Source organism: Bufo gargarizans, unplaced genomic scaffold, assembly GCF_014858855.1.
Source record: "Bufo gargarizans isolate SCDJY-AF-19 unplaced genomic scaffold, ASM1485885v1 original_scaffold_956_pilon, whole genome shotgun sequence".
Lineage (NCBI taxonomy): Eukaryota > Metazoa > Chordata > Amphibia > Anura > Bufonidae > Bufo > Bufo gargarizans.
Window position 1 is genome coordinate 93,080 of NW_025334771.1, and position 21,901 is coordinate 114,980.

Here is a 21,901-nt window from a genome sequence, read left to right on the forward strand (position 1 = left end):
GGCGCTTATTACTTGAGGAGGGTGGACTCCAACTCATATTTAAATAATACTAATGCCGAAACTCTCAGAAGGCCCCGAAATGATCAAGCATAACATTTTAGCTCTATTAGTCGGAGCTGTGGGCGGAATACTGTTTACTAGCTGCTCCTGTTTATGGTGAAATATCAACACCCCTCCGAGATTTCATATAGTGGTGCTGAGTATGGCGGCATCATCGCCTACAAACCCTTACTTACCTAGTTTACTGATGAGAACCTGTTAAGGGTCTACTGTCCAACTTAACTCAGCGGTTGGCCTACCATTGGAACTGGAGACCGGCAAGCTATATTGTGTAGCTAGTGCAAGTGTGTTCTTCTGGGAAGCCATTTTGAATTTGCCCCTAATGTGGATGCAAATAGTCCATTTATAGGCATTTTTATCCACTTTCTTCTCAAACCACGTGCTGCCTCCTGAAGTGGTTGACTCTTCCACCTCCAACACCTCCACCGTTGAGGTTAATTTACTCCATTTCAATGCACCTATTGTTAAAGGGTTAATAGAGTATAAGAGGAGCGGGTTTAGGCGAGATTCTCAGCTGGTGAGACGAGGGGTGCCGCTCTTTAATTAGCACCATCCTGCTCTTCCCCATCACATTCCAGCTCCATCTGAATTTTTGAAGAGCTCCCGGTTAAAATGTCAGACTGAAGACGTACAGGTGTATGGATGGGTGATGAGCAAGTGCGAAAGAGGTGTACTGGTGAGGGGGATGGTGTCAGGGGATTTGGTTGCAGATTAGTGGCGGTGTCTTACCCACAAATCTCGTTGGAGAGTCCATTTCTTGAGTATTTTTTCTAATTTCCTTATTTGGTATCTGCTAATGGTCCTTCTGGCCTAGTGATGGTCCACAGATGAGTCAATGAGTGAAAGTGTCAGGAGGACTCCAGTAAAGGCCTAGATTACCTCAGGAATGAGCAGAATTTTTTTTTGAAAATGAACTGTCGACCTTAAAACTTTGCCTTGGTTCATTTTGATCCCATCGCTTTCTGAAGTTTGAGGATCTCTTTTGGCTGTTTTCAGAAAACCCAACCCTTGAAAATGCCAGTTGGTTGGTGGGCATTAATGTCTAGATACTATAGATCAGTGATTGCCTTACTGGTCATGAGGACAACACTGAGAGACAACCACCATCCATGAGAATGTAGTTGAAAGTTAGTAAGCCTAAACTAGAGGAGCCCTGGTCTCAGGGGTTACAGCTGATGAGCTAATTCCTTTTTTGGGTCATGCTGATCAGGAGGACAACCTGGAGAAACAATCACCATCCATGAAAATTTAGTTGAAAGTTAGTAAGTCTAAAGTAGTGGAGCCTTGATTTTGTTAGCCATGGCTGATGAGTTGCTTATTTTTCGAGTCTTGCTTTTTTTGAGTCATGCATATCCTGAACCTTCATCCCTGAGGAAAGAACCTGATTAGCGGCAATAGTAGAAGTTAGTTGTGGTCTACTAAGTGATACCAAGGAAACAAAAAGGCTTCTTGGTCTGTATGTATATTAACGCTTAGTGGTTCCATCTTATGTCGTGTTTGGTGATCTTGAAGAGGTTGAGATCTCCTTGTAAGATAATTTGAAGCTTTTAATGTAGAAGACCTGCTCTCCTTGCTTTGTACAAAGGTGGCCATTAATGATGATAGGTGTTTCTGCACTGTGTAAGTCTCATTTCTGCTCGCTGAAGCCTCCACGGTGACGGAGAGAGTTTTGAATGTCATTGTCTGACCTTTCTCATGTCACTTTATCTCTTCAGCTCCCCCCCATCCCCCTCCCTTCTTCTCTTCGGCTCTAACCCTGAGATTGCCAGGAGGATCTCTGAGCTCCCCCTGGCAGTGGCGGGGTTAATTCCAGCTTTACCTTGTCAGCGACAGAGGTGGAATCATCTCATCTTCATTACTTTTTCATGAGAAGGCCCGTTATCGCACTGTATGAAATCACAGCCGAAGACGCTGGTCTATCCGGCATAGAGGAGTCGTAGACACAGACTGAGATCAAATCATCCTGTCATGATGGACTCCTCCACTCTGGTGGTCTTTATACAATGACTTCAATACCCCCGTATTATATTCCATGTTAGAAAAAACACGGCTGCTTCCTTCTGCAAACAGCGCCGCTCCAGTCCACTGGCTATTGCCGGTACTACCACTTTGCTTCACTGTAGGCTGAGTAGCACCACTAGACACATCCCATGGCTTCTGCAGCTTCAGGAAGGGAGCACCCTCTTATAATACGGTGGAGGATGCGGGCTCGCTTGGCATTATGACAATAGGGAATATATATATTTTTTTAAAGGGGAAGTAGGCATATGAGTTACCGTATATCTGACAGTATCAAGAGGTCCATCTATGTGACACATGGCAGGAAGTGACCCCTCCCCATAGATTTTTGGTCAGGACCCCCATTTTGGCCAGCTGCACCCCAGCCTCCTGTTGCTATAAGAACCTGCAAATAAACAGTTTTCAGCAGTGCTGAACTTATGATGTAACTAGATGACATTAATAAAATTTGTAGCTACCCCCCCCCCCCTTTTTTATTTTCCGCCATCCAATTTTTTTTACGAAATGCATTTATCACAGGCGCTCGTCAGCACTATTCTGTTCGATGGCCTGGGTGCCAGTGATAAGGATTCGCAGCGCAGCTGTTGGGCGCCGGATATATTTTGGGATCAGCCGGACAAAGGAATTGTCACTTTAAGTCAGGAAAAATGGGATTCGCTCAGTGAAGCAGAATGAGCTGGGTATAACCGAATACTGCTACAACCTAGATGTGCCTGATGGGGCCTGTAGTCCTACACCTCGGACCAGTTTGTGTATTACACCATAACTTGTGTATCCTTCTTTGTTTGTGCTTAGTGGTTATAGGTGAGAGCTTCCAGTTGTCCTGTGAACAACTCTGTAATATAACACTGCCCCCCGAGGCTGGATCTGGAATTACAACAGTAATACCCGATCAAAGCATCACAGATGTGGCAGATTTTTATTACATATAATGTATGCATTAATTTTATACCAGTGTTTGACATTATCATTTACAGAACGAGGTAAGGCTGTTGTGCAATAGTGAGTGCAGCTCTGGAGTATAATACAGGATGTAACTCAGGATCAGTACAGGATAAGTAATGTATGTACACAGTGACTGCACCAGCAGAATAGTGAGTGCAGCTCTGGAGTATAATACAGGATGTAACTCGGGATCAGTATAGGATAAGTAATGTATGTACACAGTGACTGCACCAGCAGAATAGTGAGTGCCGCTCTGGAGTATAATACAGGATGTAACTCAGGATCAGTACAGGATAAGTAATGTATGTACACAGTGACTGCACCAGCAGAATAGTGAGTGCAGCTCTGAAGTATAATTCAGGATCAGTAAAGGATAAGTAATGTATGTACACAATGACCCCACCAGCAGAATAGTGAGTGCAGCTCTGGAGTATAATACAGGATGTAACTCAGGATCAGTACAGGATAAGTAATGTATGTACACAGTGACTGCACCAGCAGAATAGTGAGTGCAGCTCTGAAGTATAATTCAGGATCAGTACAGTATAAGTAATGTATGTACACAGTGACTGCACCAGCAGAATAGTGAGTGCAGCTCTGGGGTATAATACAGGATGTAACTCAGGATCAGTACAGGATAAGTAATGTATGTACACAGTAACTCCACCAGCAGAATAGTGAGTGCAGCTCTGGAGTATAATACAGGATGTAACTCGGGATCAGTACAGGATAAGTAATGTATGTACACAGTGACTGCACCAGCAGAATAGTGAGTGCAGCTCTGGAGTATAATACAGGATGTAACTCAGGATCAGTACAGGATAAGTAATGTATGTACACAGAGACTGCACCAGCAGAATAGTGAGTGCAGCTCTGGGGTATAATACAGGATGTTACTCAGGATTAGTAATGTATGCACATGGTGGGTAAACATTTTAGGTAGACTGTCTATGTAAAATGGTGCCCAGAGGTGGCATTGCCCTTTAACTTCCCTCTGCTCTCTGGTTTAGTATTTTCCTGCACCTGCTTGGAGGACTCAAGTCTGAGAAGTTTAGAAGTTAGGGAGTGCACGCGAGGCTGGCGGCTGAGCTCATGGAGTCGTCTTGTCACCTGAGAGACTTCCTTAGTGCTGTTCTTGTGCCTCCAGCAGATGTCCTGGGTCCATATGGCCGACGTGCTTGGTGTGCGCTTATGCGGCTGAAATGAACAAATCTGTTCACTTAGCAGTCTGCTGTGAGTCTGAGTTGTTTGGAGGATATATATACGGCCAGTGTCGGGATCCCCGCCGCCCTTTACAGCGGTCAACGACAATAAGTGCCCCCCCCTCACTTGTTATAAAGAGTATCTGTTCCTTGGAAAGCTGGGCGACAACCAAAATGGCTACCATTACTACTCCATCAGAATAGCTATCCTAGTCCGGGAAAGCTGGGTGGCAGCCATTTTGCTGAGAAATGGAAAAAGTTGGGTTTAGGGACGGGTGATGATGGAGTGGGCACCTTGTCAGAAACTTTTCACTTTGTGCCTGAGTACATCCTGCCCAGATGCCCAGACGCAGAAAGCAGGATCTTTGGTATCCTAAGTGCACATGAGGCGAGCCGAGCACCCGCTCATAAAATCCTAAATGCATTTAATCGCCATTTGCACTCTACTTAAATGCCGGGTCGCAAGCAGCAGGAAACCATTAGGAGATTTTAAGAGATTCCGTGACTGCCATTTAACGTTGGCATTGCCAGAGCGCCCTGTAAATGTTATCCTGTGGAGCCCCCTACATGCCAGCAGCGGAGAGCTGACCTCGAAGGACAGGAGCACATTGACTCGATGCGGCGGAGACTGTCACACATGTGGCGTATACCCTGGCATTGTCCACGTGTGGCCCTATTTGCCCAGTTCTGATCCCAGGAAAGCTGGGTGACATCCACTCTGGCAGAAGCACCACCTGTCTATGGCTGTCTGCAGCTAGACCTGTCTCTGGGAAAGCTGAGTGACAACCAATATGGCCGCCATTAGATCTCCAGTCAGGGGTATCTTTGTCTATCGTTGTTTTTTTTTAAACTTTTTTTAGCGTCCTGCTCAGTAGGTGGCGCAGTTTAAGTGCTACATTGTCCTATGTTTTTTTTTTTGTGTAAAATACAAGAAATTGCTCATTTTCTCTATCACTGGAAGAGTCCTGTGACATCAGCGAGCTCCAGCCCCACTCCGCATGCTTATCGACTGTGGCGCGTTTATTTTAGGATGCCTCTGCACATAAAAATAGCCAAATTTACAGAATAAAAGAAGCCGACAGCTGCAGAGCAAATTATTTTTTTTCCCACAGTCAGCAAACGAGGCAAGAATTCATTACAATTATGTATCTGGTCCGAGCCGAGACGTTGTGCTGAGGCAGCAGCGAGAGGGGTGGTGTTTTTATTTTGGTTCGTCGGAGGATACGACTCAGGAGAAGCGTTAGAGCCGAACTAATCGGAGGGGCCCAGACACAAAATATCCCCCATGTGGAGACCAGCACATACCCTTCAGTAGAGGGGGCCGCTAGCGGTTTGTTTACCTCAGCCATGTGACGTGTCTGTTTGTGGGGATATAAATAAAGCTCGTTGAAACGGGCGGAAGATGTCCATTTAGTCACCTTTTCCTGAGCGGCCATGAAAAGGAAAACTGTCTGAGTTGCCCATAGCAACCAATCATATTCCATCTTTCATTTTTCAGAGCTCTATTAGAAAATGAAAGCTGGAATCTGATTGGTTGTTTTCCTTTGCACCAGTTTTAATAAATCTCCCACCATATTGACTATGCATTTTCTATTCAAAAATGTTTTATTTTTAGCAGCAGATTATCAGATATTCTGGAGGGTCAGACGTGACGGATGACAGGAATTTCATGGCGGCCTGGCCTGACACTGATAAAGCAGCCATGTAACCCCCTCATAATTCCCCTCAGTCAGGAAAAGGTGATCCAAATGGATGTCTTCTGCCCGTTTCAACAAGCTTTATTGTACCCCTACATACAGACACATGGTGTCCATTTATCGCATGTGGAAGTATATGTAGTGGTAATGTGTGGAGTAATATCACCATGCAATGACCGGCCTATCGATTTATACCCCGGGGCATTCACTGCCCTGCTCCCCCTCCATTATGGGTAGTATGGAAAAGCTGTGCAGCCTTATTATTATATATGCACCATATAGCAGTATTATTTATGCACTGTGTGGCGCTATTCCATGATAGTATGACTGACTGAAAAAAATCTGTAATACTAATGAAAGCCTCCACCAAAGCTGGCCATGACTATAGAAATGTATGAAGGTGGAAGGCTGGGTGGGTTTGGTCAGGCTATCGCGACCATTTTGTAGACTTAGCTTAATTTGAGGAGCTAATGACGGCATTGAGGCAGGCGGAACGTCCTGGAGGTCGGTGAGGCACAGTCATATCTATACACACATAGCTGGGAGACAAATCAATAGTCATCATGTAGTCAGCAAAATGGCCGCCCCTTGGAGAGACAATGGGTGGAGAGATTCGGAGCTGAGTTTTTTATGGTTGTGATTTCAGACATTAAGAAAGAAAGGTTTTAACGGGTGCGACAGCCCCGAACCGGACGGGGATGACTCCATTGACCAGAGCCCCCTCATGGAAGACAAATATCGCAAAGCCAGCGAGGACTTGGACATTCTATTCAAACGCTACGGTGTAAGTACCTGGCCGCTATCAACCGCTCTTCACCTCTCTTCTTCTCTCTCTCTTTTTCTTTTTGTTTGTCCCTCATTCCCTCTGTCCCTCAATAAACAAAAAATGGAAAACAAAAAAAAAATCCCCAAAATATCACCTCCCCCCCCCTCCCACCGAATCCGGAAAAGCAGGCGCTGAACAAGAAGCACAGGGAGTACGAGAGCCCGGACGCGGACGAGGTTTTTGCGCTGACTCCGCAGACGGAGGAGAAATATAAAAAGATTGACGAGGAGTTTGATAAAATGATGCAGAGTTATAGACTCGCAGTGAGTACCGCGGGGGAGGGAGCCACAGGCCAATGCAGCACTGCACGTTCCGGGACCCAACATGGCGGCCACCTTCTGGGCCGTCGGCGCTCATTATCCACGACTCCGACCACAATATCACAGCCACGGGAGTCCACCTGTGCCTTTTCAGCAATGTCGTTCAAACAGCCCCTCATATCTCAGCTCCCTAGGTTCCTGTGACTGTGATATGGAGGGAGCGGGATACTGGGATGAACTGCTGTCACCTCTGAATTTTTAGCCATTGGGTGGAGTTATGCTTTAATTCTCCAGTTGACATAGTGACCGTTACAGCAGGGCCTGCATGGTCACACTGGGTGGCGCCATGGTGTAGGCCTGGGAACCTGCAGTGCTGCTTCATGTAAATACAGAACCTAACCCTCCATCTTTAGGGTGAGTCGGAAGACCCCCTACCAGAGCTGAGGGGTTACAGGATCACGGGTGTGCGCTTGCATGGCTCTGCTTAATTGGCCTTGGTTACCTCACATAAGGAACAGATATAAAGCAGTTTCAGCCTTCGTTACCGACGCACGGCAAAGTCGGCCATTTTGTCAACTTCCAGGAGATTTGATGTTCCAAAATGGCCTCTTTTGTTATGAACCAGAGGAGTAAGGGTCTTCCATAAAATGGCCTTCATCCGGTCCCTGTTATTAACCCATAACAAACGTGTCCTAATCTTGTGTGTGGCTTTTTTTCCGTGGCAGCTGAAGCTCCTAATCGGCCCCCCCCCCATCTCCCCAAAGTTTAACCTCTTAACCGTAGCTCAGAAACAGCCGCCATCTTGAGGATAAAATAGCGCCCTGCAATTTAATGGGATTTCCCTTCTACTCATAACGCATGGATTCTTTCCAGTTGCTGTGGGGTGTGATGATGATGATGATGATGACGACGCAGAGTGTGTGCCCACTTATTGTATGACTGCCCATGGCGTCGTAACCCTCTTGTCGGTTGCCATAGGTTACGACACCACTCTCCTGCATTGGTTGTCAGAGCTCTAATCTGGTTTTGTGTCTTCAGTCTGCAGTTCCTGCACCGAACTTCGCTATGCCCGTTACTGTACCGGTGACCAATCAGAACGCACTGCAGTTCAGCAACCCCGGGGGGTCATTGGTCACACAGTCTCTGATGACGGCCTCGCTCACGGACCCCCGGCTCCTGTCACCGCAGCCACAGACCCTGCAGAGGAACACAGTGTCTCCGGGGCTACCTCAGAGGCCAGCCAGCGCAGGTAAGTGAGTATCGGGACGCAGTAGGCACGTCTATGGCGTGGACTTCGCGTTACTCACCTGCTCTCTTTGTATCTACAGGAGCGATGCTCGGGGGAGACCTTAACAATTCTAATGGAACCTGTCCAAGCCCTGTAGGTGAGTGTGGCGCCACTGATCCCTCACTGCTCTGCATGGCGGGTAGGATTACTGACCGGGTATCCCAGTGACAGGACAGGGTTGTCTTGGGATCCTTCTTAGGTGGTCCTGACCCTGACTCTACCCACTACGCGCAGGGTAGACACGATAAAGAAGAAAATCAAAAAGACCCTTTCATGAACATTAAGAAAGCAAAAGCCGTTTTTTAATATCTTATTCCTAGGCCGAGATATGATCACTTGACGTTAGAGGCCCAAAGCCTGAGGCTGCACTACTGAGAGATTTTCAGAACAACAGGTCTCTTGATTTCTCTCAGGTGCAGTGTCTGTTTGGAGGCAACACTACTTCTGAAAATCAGAATGCCTCAGTAGTGCAGCCTCGGGCCTGTAAATTCAAAGGATCGTATCTCCGCCTAGGAATCGGATATTAAAAAACTGTTTTTTATATTTTCCAAGCGCTGCAATGTATTTGAAAGGATTCCAGCAGCACAGAGTGTTTTAGTGGATGGTGCTCTCCTCTGAGACCTGTGCCTGTGGGTTTAGGAAGACGGGACTGTATGTGGCTGGGGGGCAACTTGATGTAAGGAGAGAAATGGGTCAGAGACGGATGGAGGTGGAGCATGCACCCCCCACGGCCCGTTAACGAGGAGGCAGACAACATCACCTCTGTCAGAATTGTGTATATTGGGTATCCTCTAGGGGGGTCTCCCTGTGACAGTGCAGTCCCATAAGGAGTAATTTAATATGGAGGTCCTTCTCCTTCCCCATCTGTACTGGCATTCGTTGCGTCTTGTCTACCTCTCCCCCTGGGAGCAGTGCCTCGTTATCCGGCTGGTGGGCGTGTATTAGCTGGGGTAATTAGCAGCTCATCTACAGAGCCCTGTAATTAGTGTAGTCGAGTGCAGCAGGCTGGAGATCTCCCGGCTGCTGGTGCAGGACTGGAGGTGTGACACCATCTATGTACATTTCACGTTATGGCGTGCACACACACAGTAGTGCAGTATTATTACTTTTGCTAGAAAATGGTGCACAAAACAAAATGGCGTCTGTGCAAGAGGAAAGCTGAGGAGATCACTGCTGGAGAGCAAGTGCTTGTTCTTTTGACTGTTTAGGAATCCATGGTAAAGTTATCTATCTGGCAAGGAATCTGTATTTAGAACTGCCAGATGGGGGAGGAGACTGACTAGATACCTTCCGGAGGACTATATTGAAGGAGACTGACTGGGTACCTTACTGGAGACTATGTTTACAGTTGCCAGAGGGGAAAGAAGACTGACTTAGTGATGATTTGGGCACTATATTTACAGAAGCCAGAGGGAGAAGGAGACAGACTATTAAAGCTGTCAGATGGAGAAGGAGACTGACTAGTGAACTTGAGATGATATCATTGATGAGAGGAGTGGAGGAGACTGACTAGGGAACTTACTGGGGTCCATGTTTACAGCTGCGAGAGGGGGAAGGAGACTGACTAGTGAACTTGAGATTATATAATTGATGAGAGGAGTGGAGGAGACTGACTAGGGAACTTACTGGGGACCATGTTTACAGCTGCGAGAGGGGGAAGGAGACTGACTAGTGAATTTGAGATTATATAATTGATGAGAGGAGTGGAGGAGACTGACTAGGGAACTTACTGGGGACCATGTTTACAGCTGCGAGAGGGGGAAGGAGACTGACTAGGGAACTTACTGGGGACCATGTTTACAGCTGCGAGAGGGGGAAGGAAACTGACTTGGGCTACTTTCACACTAGCGTTTTTTATTTTCCAGTATTGATATCCGTCATAGGGTCTCAATACCGGGGGGAAAAAAACGCTTTAGTTTTGCATTCCGTTCCGTTTGGTTGCGTTCCCTTATCGGAGAGCAAATCGCAGCAAGCTGGGATGTGGAGCAAGACGGATCTGTCATGAGCCACAATGCAAGTCAATGGGGACGAATCCGTTTTCTCTGACTCAATCTGACACAATAGAAAACGGATCCGTTCTCTATTGACTTTCAGTGGAGTTCATGACGGATCCGTTTTGGCAATGTTAAAGATAATACAACCGGATCCGTTCATAACGGATGCAGACGGTTGTATTATCAGTAACGGAAGCGTTTTTGCTGAACCCTGCCGGATCCAGCGAAAAAATGCAGGTGTGAAAGTAGCCTAAGCCTAAGACAGCTGCCAGAGGGGGAAGGAAACAGAATAGGGAACTTACTGGGGAATGGTTTATAGCACCAGAGGGGGAAGGAGACTAATGGTAGTGATGTGTACCAGGGGCAAGTGAAAGACATGGAAAGCACATGGCAAGGGGTTGTCAGAGTTGCAGGCAGTAAACAGAGACATGGGTCATGTGGCACTGCCCAGCAGCCTGTCCGTAATAGCTCTGATTAGCACTGGTTTTGATAAGGACACAGAGAAGGAAAAAAATCGTGGTTAGTGGCCTTTTTATATGATTCTGCTGCCCCGAGCGACCTATGTTTTCCTTCTTATGGGTTCCTTAGCGGATGCTTAGAAAGTGACTGGTTGCTATGGGTAACGCCATCCCTCGGTCTGGCCATTGAAGGGTTACTGCAGAGTCCCCGGTTTCACCCAGACGGGCATTACATCTAATTACGCTGCTGCTTTGATTAATATGATTTCATTAGCGTTATTAGATTTGATCCAGACCTGTGTTCCCCCCTCCTCGTTATCCCCCACGCCACTTTCACGCTGCTGTCTGAGGCGCTCACGTCTCCTCTCCCACTAATCATACTGGACACCAGTATGCGGGTGACCCCCTCACACGTGTCAGATGGATTTCCACTGGTCGTGCGGATAACAGACAGATGACAGGCAGCAGCCAGGAATTCTACCCCCCCCCCCCCCTGTGTCACCTGAGCATCCCTTAAAGGGATTGTCCACTTTTTACTAATTTAAGATCTCTCATGTAAACTAAAGTAAAACTGACCCACAACAGCCAATCACAGTGCCCAAAATACATGGGCTCCAACCGGTGCAGCCCTAATACTTCTCACAGCTGAGGGTTTGTAACAATTGTATCCAGTCTGCACAACCTGATACACTGTAACAAACTATCACAACTTGAGATGGCTTCAAGAGGCTTTGCCTGCCCTGATACACTGTGACGGACTGCAGTTGTGTGAGCCGGGCTGGATTTCCAGCTGATTAAATGTAAACCTTGAAGGTTTCCATTTATTGACAGCAAGCAGAGATCTTGAAATTAACCCAAGGAGTCAATAAATATGTCCTCCCTCTCATATATATATTTTAAAAAAATCACTCTAGTGTATAAGCGTACTGGGAAGGGGTGGAGCCAATAAAAAAGGCGGGAGCAGGTATACAAATGTGCACAAGCTGGCTGGTTTGTGGGCGGGACTTAAATGCAATTTCCTAGGACACTTCCTCCTCCCAGCGGGTCCCTCTGACCGGCCCCAGTATGGGACATCACCAGTTGGAGTTATTATTGTAGTGGGCGGAGCCATGGTTAGTTCTAGTCCAATCCAGGTTTCCCCTTTAAACAAAGCAGTCCTCCCATCTGAAAAGTCTGTGCCCCCCTGTGGGCTGTGGGATCCCCGTCAGCTGTTGCACATTCTGGCGGGGCCGGTTCTATGAATGTCACCATTGACGTCACCCAGCATTCCTTACATTCTTCCTGCCCGCTGCAGGAAACTGGAGTATGGCTGGAGGACCCCGAGGGAACGGCCTCTCGGCAGACACCTCATCCCTGCTACACGCTTAAAGCCTGCTGACCCTCCTGTACATTGTGTCAATAAAGTTAATTGAAAAAGCACCTAGCAACAAGGCACGTTCTTGTATAGACGGAGGCAGCCATTTTGACAGGACAGTGATATCAATCACATTGCAAGAGCACTGTGAGAAATTAAACTCTAATTGGTTGCTATGGACAACAAGTTTTTAATTTTTTTATTTTTTTTTTACAAAATGGCTGCCGCCACATCACACAGTTTTCCCCTCTTCCTTCCCAATTCTGTAGGCAATGGCTACATCAGTGCGCGAGCCTCTCCGGGCCTCATACCGGTATCGAACGGGAACTCCCTGGGTAAAGTCATCCCAGCCAAATCCCCTCCGCCTCCATCCCAGAACAATCAGCTCGGAGCCAACAGCCGCAAACCAGACCTGCGCGTTATCACCTCACAAGGCGGCAAGGGGTTAATGCATCACTTGGTGAGTAGGAGTCCTCACAGAATGGCTATGGATGTCTCGGGGCTGCAGGGATCTGATAATAGGGGGGGATGTATAGCAGCCAATCACAGTACAGCTTGTATTCATTCAGAGTCAAAGTTGTGCTGTGATTGGTTGCCATGGGTAACAAAGAGAGCTTTTCTAAATCTTCTCCTGTGACCACCATGTCACAGAATGACTAATATTACCAATAGAGGGGGTAAAACTTTGATGCCCTCTCCTGCGCCTCAGAATCTTTCTACTACACCCTTTACACCAAATTAGTGTTGGGAAAGCAGGAGAAATAGAAAAATGGAAAAAAAATAGACTTTTTAGTGATATAGATCTCCCCTTTAATTTAAAGGACAAGTGCATACAGACATCTGATATCATTGGTATGACTTCTAGAAAAGCGGGAAGACTGGGGATAAAAATATTCAGCCTGTGGGAAACTCCTATTGGCGGGAGTTCCACTTTAAGCTTGGATCTAGTAGTTGTGTAGCTTGTACCGTGTTCATTCTGGCCAGCTTCTTTTGTGTTCAGTTTCTCCGTCTAACAGGCCACATTTCTCTCTCTCTTTTTCAATACTCTGCTTTTTGCATCCAGGCGGAGGATCTGGAAATGGTGAGTGTCTCTGCTTGCTTTGCTCTCATGGCCGAGTGTGAATCCTGTGTCTGCTGTAGTCTTAGTGAAGTTCTGGCTGGCGGAACAGTGTCCCCTAGTGGCCAGTTCCTTAATTTGAAAGCTAACCTGTATGATGATGAGGTTTCTCATGTCTCTTGCCTCCATGATAATAATAATACTGTACAGATTCCCATGGGTCAGCTTTTCCATTACTGGTAGTCACATGAGCAGGGGAAGGAGGGTGGGGGCGTTCTTTTTGTCATGTCTGGAGGAAGCATGCCTCCTTATTCACACCAAGGATGTGTGAGGATCCAGGGGCATGAAAGGCTCATTGTCTGATCTCCTGGGGGGAGGAAGTTCACCGCCTCGGCTGCCTCCACCAAGGAACTGCTGAGGGTGTGTGGGAGGTCAAGGATCTCCACCAGAGAAGTGTAATAAAGTATATCTCAGCCGCCATTGTGTCTAGATATGCATGAGGTTGATAGTTATATCATTGCGGGTTGGAAGGCCCTCTCCTGCATGGTGTGGTGGATAATGGGAGTCCTCTTCCCGAGTCAACCAGTGTCTATCCTTTTCTCCCCTCTCAGCAGAACACACAGAGGCTAGGAGTCTCCCAAGCGGCTCACTCCTTGACCACGCCGGTCGTATCGGTGGCGACACCCAGTTTACTGTCACATCATGGACTGCCGTTCTCTGCCATGTCCACAGCCTACAACACAGGTATGTCATTTGGATGGTGGAGGGCTTAACAAGAAGCGTAGCGGTCAGTCTAATGTCCTCATTGGGGAGGGGATCCTCATCTGGAGAGTCTCTCGCCCTGAAGGACCTGATTTGAGTGAGCACTGTGTAATACCATGTATTCACTGTGGTGGCGCTACAGAGACACGGAACACTTCCTGCAGGATTAGATTACAGTCGATCACTAGGGATCGCAAGCTTTGGGATCAGCTTCTCGTCAAGTGCCTATGGCTGCCTCTCTTGTCACAATTTAGAGTAGGGTCGTTGCAGGTCTCTCTTACACCCGAGCTGGACCTACGAGATCCTGTGTGAGATGTCATCGTCACATGTACGCCCAGGCGAGGAACGGAGCGTGCAGTCTAAAGAAAGTCACGCTTGACGGCCACGTAGATCAGCCTGGTAAACGGCCAGAGCAGAACATCTCATAGGATTGCCTACAGCGCCCTCTGCTGGTCAGCTCCTGTATTAGGAAGCAGGATGACCTGTGCGACCTTCCTGTAGCACATGTGTCTTTCCGTCACGGATGAGAAGGCCTACACGTGTTTGTGTCATTTAGGAGGCCTCTGGCTTTCACCCCCCATTTCTCTGCCCGCTTGTGGATTACATGAGAGTGCAGAGATAAACCGTCGGGTCACCGGGAATTGGAAACAGATCTATGCCACGGGAGGCCCCCCATAGGAAGCAGTGGAACATTCCTGCAGTGGGCACCATACATTCTGATAAAAAAAAAAATTGGGGATTTTATGTGTGTTCACTCCTTGCTGTTTTCAAGATCTCTTTGTCAGTGAATAGAGACATACTTACATTTGGCAACTGAAAACTGCCCTGGCCTAGCTGAGGTAAACTCCTCGACTCCAGGCTGTGCTTATATTGCATTTACTGACAGCAAGCAGAGATTTAGAAAATGACGAGGAACTGAAACCCAAGGTGCATAACTACGCGTTACCCACTGATTAGGCTTTATATACCCGGGTCTGGGGAACCCCTCTAAGGGGATATTAAGAAAATACTGTCTGTCTTCTGCCCTTCAGGATGGCAGCATCTGCCCATGTTTTGTGGAGACCTCTTACTGATTGTCTTCTTGCAGACTACCAGCTGACCAGCGCAGACTTGGCATCGCTCTCCACGTTCACCTCTCCAGGAACCTTGTCATTAGGCAACATGTCCACCTGGCATCAGCAGCAGCAGCAACAGCAGCAGCATCAACAGCACCACCACGCGCAGCAGATGGTTCCCGTGTCACTAAGTAACCTGATGTACGTATCTCTACTGCCCCCTACTGCTGGGTTAGGGCACCTGTAATTCCAAGGACAGAGAGCTAGAGCGAGATGGATGGATGGATAGAGAGCAGGAATGAGATGGAGAGAAGGAGCGAGCAAGATTGGTGATGGCAAGAACGAGAGATGGATGGATAGAGAGAGTGAGTGAGTAATTGATGGACAGATAGAGAGCATGAGCAAGAACAAGAGATGGATGGATAGAGAGAGCAAGTAAGATGGATGGGTAGAGACCCAATGCAAGATGGACAGATAGAGAGCATGAGCAAGTTGGGTAGATGGACAGATAGAGAGCAGGAGCAAGACATGGATGAATAGAGAGCAGGAGTTAGAGATGGATGGATAGAGAGCAGGAGCGAGAGATGGATGGGTAGAGAGCAGGAGCGAGAGATGGATGGGTAGAGAGCAGGAGCGAGAGATGGATGGGTAGAGAGCAGGAGCGAGAGATGGATGGGTAGAGAGCAGGAGCGAGAGATGGATGGGTAGAGAGCAGGAGCGAGAGATGGATGGATAGAGAGCAGGAGCGAGAGATGGATGGGTAGAGAGCAGGAGCAAGAGAAGGGTAGAGACAGTAAGGAAATGATGGATAGATAGAGAGCAGGAGCGAGAGATGGATAGAGAGAGCAGGAGCGAGAGATGGATGGGTAGAGAGCAGGAGCGAGAGATGGATGGATAGAGAGCAGAAGCGAGAGATGGATGAATAGAGAGCAGGAGCGAGAGATGGATGGATAGAGAGCAGGAGCGAGAGATGGATGGGTAGAGAGCAGGAGCGAGAGATGGATGGATAGAGAGCAGGAGCGAGAGATGGATGGGTAGAGAGCAGGAGCGAGAGATGGATGAATAGAGAGCAGGAGCGAGAGATGGATGGGTAGAGAGCAGGAGTGAGAGATGGATGGGTAGAGAGCAGGAGCGAGAGATGGATGGGTAGAGAGCAGGAGCGAGAGATGGATGGGTAGAGAGCAGGAGCGAGAGATGGATGGGTAGAGAGCAGGAGCGAGAGATGGATGGGTAGAGAGCAGGAGCGAGAGATGGATGGGTAGAGAGCAGGAGCGAGAGATGGATGGGTAGAGAGCAGGAGCGAGAGATGGATGGATAGAGAGCAGGAGCGAGAGATGGATGGATAGAGAGCAGGAGCGAGAGATGGATGGGTAGAGAGCAGGAGCGAGAGATGGATGGGTAGAGAGCAGGAGCGAGAGATGGATGGGTAGAGAGCAGGAGCGAGAGATGGATGGATAGAGAGCAGGAGCGAGAGATGGATGGGTAGAGAGCAGGAGCGAGAGATGGATGGGTAGAGAGCAGGAGCAAGAGAAGGGTAGAGACAGTGAGCAAATGATGGATAGATAGAGTGAAAGATGGACAGAGAAGTGGAGTAAGTCCCGTGGATCGATAGAGAACAGGAATGAGATGGATGGATAGAGAGAGGAAGATAGATGATGGATAGAGAGTGTGAGATGGATATATATATATATATATATGTAGAGAGCACCTTAGAAATAGACCGGGAGCAAGATGGATGGATAGAGAGAGAGGAAGTGAGATGGAGACAGAGCGAGAGATGAATGGACAGAGAGCATGAGTGAGAGATGGATTGATAGAGACTGGGTGCAAAATAGATAGAAATCAAGAGATGTATGGATAGAGAGCTGGAGCGAGATGGAGAGCAATGGATGGAGAGAGAGTGATAGAGAACGTGAGGGATAGATGGACTGGGAGCAGGGGAGATTGATATAGAGCGTGAGATGGAGGGATAGGAGCAGGTGCAAGACAGAGCGAGAGGAAGTGAGATGGACAAGAGCTGGATGGTCTTCTGCAGAGTTAAGACCTCTGATGGCTGCACTAATATATCCAGCTCTCGGGTCCTGTGGATGAGGGAGGTTGTCGGCTGCTCACAGACCAGGAGGTGCCTTTAATTACCTTTTATTAAATATCACCTCCTGCCCTTTGGGAGCTCTGGCGTCTCCTATGTACAGGGCTGGTTCTCCATCACAGGGAGGGAACTGGGCGAATCGGGAGGGGCACACCTGACTCTACACTTCTTTACTGGTTCTGCCAGTTTTCTGAATTCACAAAGAGGTGGAATCCTCACGTGGATCCCTCTAATTGTGAACCCACTTGTGCATCGAGATGGATCATGAGTCCCTTCTGCCCACACAACTCATACTTTCTGGGTATTTTTTATTTGCTGGACAGCCGCCATTTTGCTTTCCTGCAGTTAAAGGGATCGTTCCATTCCTAGCAGCAGTGAATAAGTGTTTGATTGGCGGGGGTCTGGCCGTTGAGGCCCCCAGCGATCACAAGAACAGGGGCCGTGTTCCCCTTTTGGAATGGAGAGGCAGTCACGCATGCTTGTCTACCGATCCATCCAAACAGGGAGAACACAGATCATGTTCCCATGATCGGCGGGGGCCCCAGGGGTGGGACGCCTGCCGATCAGACACTTATCCACTGCCCTGGTGATGAGGGATAAATTGTCTTCACGGAACAACCTCTCAGAACTGAGGTGGGCTTTGTGCTGGTGCCGCAGGCGAATATCTGAACTGAACTTAATGTGCCCAATAATTTCAGTTTCTGATGCAGAACTCAAAATCAGTGCTGTCCGCAAAAATGCAGATCCGTTTTTTCGCGGATTAGATGCTGTCCCATTCACATCTATGGGGCCCTTTTCTTCCATTACACGGCTCAGCAAAACAAATGAAACATGTCCTATACTTGTCAGTGAAAATTAGGACATTGCCCCATTGAAGTCTATGGATCAGCAAAAAAATGGAATGCAATCCGTTTTTTTGCAGACATGCTAAACTGTCAGAAAAAAAAACGAATCCACATTTTTGCGGACAGCATATGGCCGTCTTTACATGTCTTTACTGTGGGCTTAGAGCTCTGTATTAGAACAGCAGATCTCCGACCACTATAAAGAGTCATCAAGAACTGATAAGTGGTGAACGTTTACTTTAAGACGTGGTAGGTGTAGGCTCCTTATGGGCTACATGTAGACCATTTGACCATCTTCATTCTGTAGGGACTTCTTGGTGTGGATTAATATTTTCTTCCCCCGTCTCTTCTTTCCTCACGCCTCCTCATACAGATCCAGTGGACAGCTTTCACACACCGCCACGCTGACAGTCAACACCAACCCAAACATAAGCATCAAAAAAGAACCTCCATCTCCCAACCGGGAACGGAGCACCGGCACCCCATTGACGTCCTACTCACACCAGGCGCGGCACGAAGCCACCGGCCGCTCTCCCGTCGACAGCCTGAGCAGCAACGCAAGTTCTTTCGAAGGCAACGACCGAGAGGATGCAAGGGCCGACTACACCTCCTCGCTTGGGCTGCTGCGACCTTCGAGCGACGTGGAAGGCGAGAGCCCGTCTGTAAAACGCATGCGGCTCGACGCATGGGTAACATAACTGCTCCAGAAACAAAAACCCACCCGCCCACCTCGTCCTCACGCTTGCGAGCCACAGGATGAGGTGCCGATTGGGAGGGGGTGGGCAGACAGGAGCAGGTTGCCAGTGAGGTTTAATGCTGTAGGGTGGGAACCTATCATTAACTGCCTGAGATATAGCTTTAGTATTTGGTAGGTATTCTTCCTAGTCCAGTGCGTCAGGCAATGTCTGCAGAGGACATGGGACTCCATGGCTGCACTAAGAACCTAAGCCGAGTACGACTCCAGCCCTCCAAAGCCAACTGCTTACCTTGTCGTCTTGTTGACCACAGCTGCTACAGTCAATCTCGCCACTGCCCTCCATCCTCACCGATATACCCTGCTCACCGCCTCACCCTGCTCCGCTTATCTGAAGACATCCGTCGTTGGGCTGCTCGCTACCGGGCCAGCTTTCATTATCTATTACCGGGTTGCTTGAAAGGGAAGCTGCAGACTCAGATTTTTTTTTTTTCGCCATTCATGAAACGGTTAAGTCCAAAGTGGCCTCCCTGGCCGAGCAGCGCTCATTGACAAACTGGAAATTGAATTCCTAGCTGCTTGACGGACCTTAATTGGGTTTTTTTTTTGTTTCAAGTTAACGAACCGGCATCTTATCGGGATGCACACCATGGAGAGCCACCTTCCCCTCCCATCCTCCACCCGTCATGGAAGCTCCCTCCAGTCTCCGGCTCACTCAGCGCAAACGGGGCCGTCCAGAGATCAAGCTACGTAGACATATCTAAAACTCGAACCCCCGCAAGCCATGGAGCTCTATCATAATGCAGACAATGCCTTTTTAAAAGAGAAAAAGAAAAAAAATCAAAAATTAACAAAAACAAGAAATATATATAATATATACATATATATATTTATTCTTTTAGATGCGGTTTTCTTATTTTGGAGGAAAGAGCTCAGCCTATGATTTCACTTCTCGAGGACAGGGATTTCCCCTCACAGGGTTTTCTATGTATTAAAGGCAGTATGACTGCGAGATATAAAAAAATAGCCCCCCCACCCCCCGTTAGAAATTCGGAAAGTGAAATCATATTGGAACTTTAAATTCGAGGCCGTTTTCCGGAGAGCAGAATCCCCTCTGGAAAGGGAAGGCTTGGAATTAAAGGATAATGTGCAAGGGGTCCAGGTACATCCATAGCAGCATGCTCATTGCCCAGGTCAGTAACACTGCCGCACAAGATTTTTGCTGCTATTTTCACACTATATTGGTGAAAAGGGGGGTGATCTGCTAAAAATATATATATATATTTTTTTTGTATTTTTGAACATTTTTGTTTTCTGGTTTCCCGCAATCACCTGTACATTTTAACCTGTATTTTGTTAATTAGTTTCTACCAATTTTTGTCCTAATATAATGGACACAATGACCTAAAACAGTCCCAGCTGGGGATCATGGTCCCATCTGTGTCAATGTCCACAAAAGTATGCAAATGAGTCTCTAGGAGCAATGAGGGCGGTGCCATTACACCTCTCGTTGCTTCCAGAGGCTCTGCTCGCTCCTCTCCATGCCGCAAACCGTCCAATTTGATTGATAGAGCCAGGCAGAGAAAACGTCACCACACCTGCCTGGCCCCGAGGTCTCCAAAAGTCTGTTTGTACTACACAGAGACTCACGGGTGAGGGGCGAGGCATGAAGAGGAGCGAGTAAAGCGAGACAAATCGGCAATTATCTCGGGAATATGGGCACGGACGCTGATGGGACCAAGACCATGATCTTTAGCTGTCAAGGGCCTATTTCTCTGGTTAGGTTTTAGGTCCATGTAAAAAATAAAAGTAATAATAGTGGTGTTCCATGGCTTCACAGTCCCCCACCCATCTCTGCTTCCCCCACTTGACATGGAAACAATGTGACCACTCTGTGGTCGGTGATTGGCTGAGAGGTCATTTCCTATGCGTTGAGAAGGACAAGAGAGTAGAGAGCAGCAGGGAACTCGGAAAACTAGAGCGGTATGGGTTCTTTTTTTTTTTTTCTTTTTTTTTTTTTTAACAACCCTTTAAAAAAAAAAAAAAAGAGGGGAACAGTTAAGTAGACTTTTTTATACTTTGCCATACACCCTTTATAAGATCACCCCTTTTCCTATTTTTTTTTATTGTATACCATTAAATCAAATTCCTGCTTACATTTTTTTTTATTATTATTTTTTTATATTTTACTTTAAATTTGAAATATTTTTTTTAAAAAAAAATAGCAGCAAAAATAAATCATCCAAATGTAATTTTTAGATGTATCATTTTGGCGCAGCTGGCTGTTAGGGTATAAAACGGACGTTAGAGGAATTGAACGGGCCCTTGTCAACTTGATTAGGTTCTTAGAGAACCGTTTTTAGTTGTTTTTTTTTCACACATGTAAATGAAAACACATTAATTTTCAAGACTAGGAAATAAATGACAATCTTAAAAAAACATATATATATATATATATACTTACCGCACCCTGTTTTTATCTGTATAAATATTTGTTTCTGATTTTTAATATTATTTCTTGTGCTCATTTGTGCTGTTGACAGTTACATTGTGAATATTTTTTTATATTCGTAAATTTGCGTTCTGTAGAGGTAGTTATTATTGTTCAGTTTTTGTTTTTTTTCTGTTTTGTTTTTCCATCCCCCCCCCCTCATTTTATTAAGGGGTGTGGCAGAAACTTGCACGACACAAAACAATTACAAGTTAAATGCTGCAGTTTTTAGAAGAGTGAAGAAAATTTAAAAAAAATTAAAAAAGGAGCTTATTTATTCTCAAAAGGCTAAAAAAGGTGTAAAATGCATGAAGTAATATTTACAAAAAACACAAAAAAAAATTAAAAAAAATGACAAAAAGATGTAACCTCAACAAAATTGTAGCGTTTAAAATTTAAACAACAAAAAAAATAGCTAATATATTGTGTTTGGCTGGTTTGCTTTCCTTTTGTTTTTATTGTTTTTTTGTTTTTTTTTCATTAGTTTTTTTTGACAATGAAATATAATTGTGTATATTTTCATATAAGAAGTATGCACTGATCTGTTTAAAAATGATATCTTGCTTTTTAAAAGTGTGGTTACTTACCAAAGTCTCCGTCTGTGCTTTTCCCTTCAGTATCCTGACCATTGGGTCTTTGATATCAACCACTGAGGGGGGCGTTGGGGGAGGGAGGCTGTTGGAGAGTTGCGCACCCCCCCCCCCCCATCAGTAAATTATATAACCCTCCATGCACTTTCATTCTTCAGTCAGTCATTCATCTCGCTGCCATCGAAAGGCATAAAATTCTATAAAAATACATGACA

The 21,901-nt window shown here is 46.7% G+C and overlaps 1 protein-coding gene across 8 annotated transcripts in view; it reads left to right on the forward strand.

The window, feature by feature from the left end:
- Nucleotides 1–21,298, forward strand: part of LOC122924259 (myocyte-specific enhancer factor 2D homolog) — a 74,909-nt gene extending 53,611 nt beyond the window's left edge. For 3 of the 8 annotated variants that reach the window (XM_044275188.1, XM_044275190.1, XM_044275189.1), the window contains exons 4-11: nt 6,570–6,707; nt 8,048–8,258; nt 8,338–8,394; nt 12,373–12,563; nt 13,167–13,184; nt 13,772–13,904; nt 15,010–15,178; nt 18,285–21,298. In XM_044275188.1, coding sequence (XP_044131123.1) covers nt 6,570–6,707; nt 8,048–8,258; nt 8,338–8,394; nt 12,373–12,563; nt 13,167–13,184; nt 13,772–13,904; nt 15,010–15,178; nt 18,285–18,609 — 1,242 coding nt within the window. In that variant the 3' untranslated portion in view covers nt 18,610–21,298. Of the gene's footprint in view, nt 1–6,569; nt 6,708–6,877; nt 7,013–8,047; nt 8,259–8,337; nt 8,395–12,372; nt 12,564–13,166; nt 13,185–13,771; nt 13,905–15,009; nt 15,179–18,284 lie in introns of all 8 variants that reach the window. The other 5 variants (XM_044275195.1, XM_044275191.1, XM_044275192.1 and 2 more) reach the window with 5 other exon arrangements.
- Nucleotides 21,299–21,901: the final 603 nt, after the last annotated feature.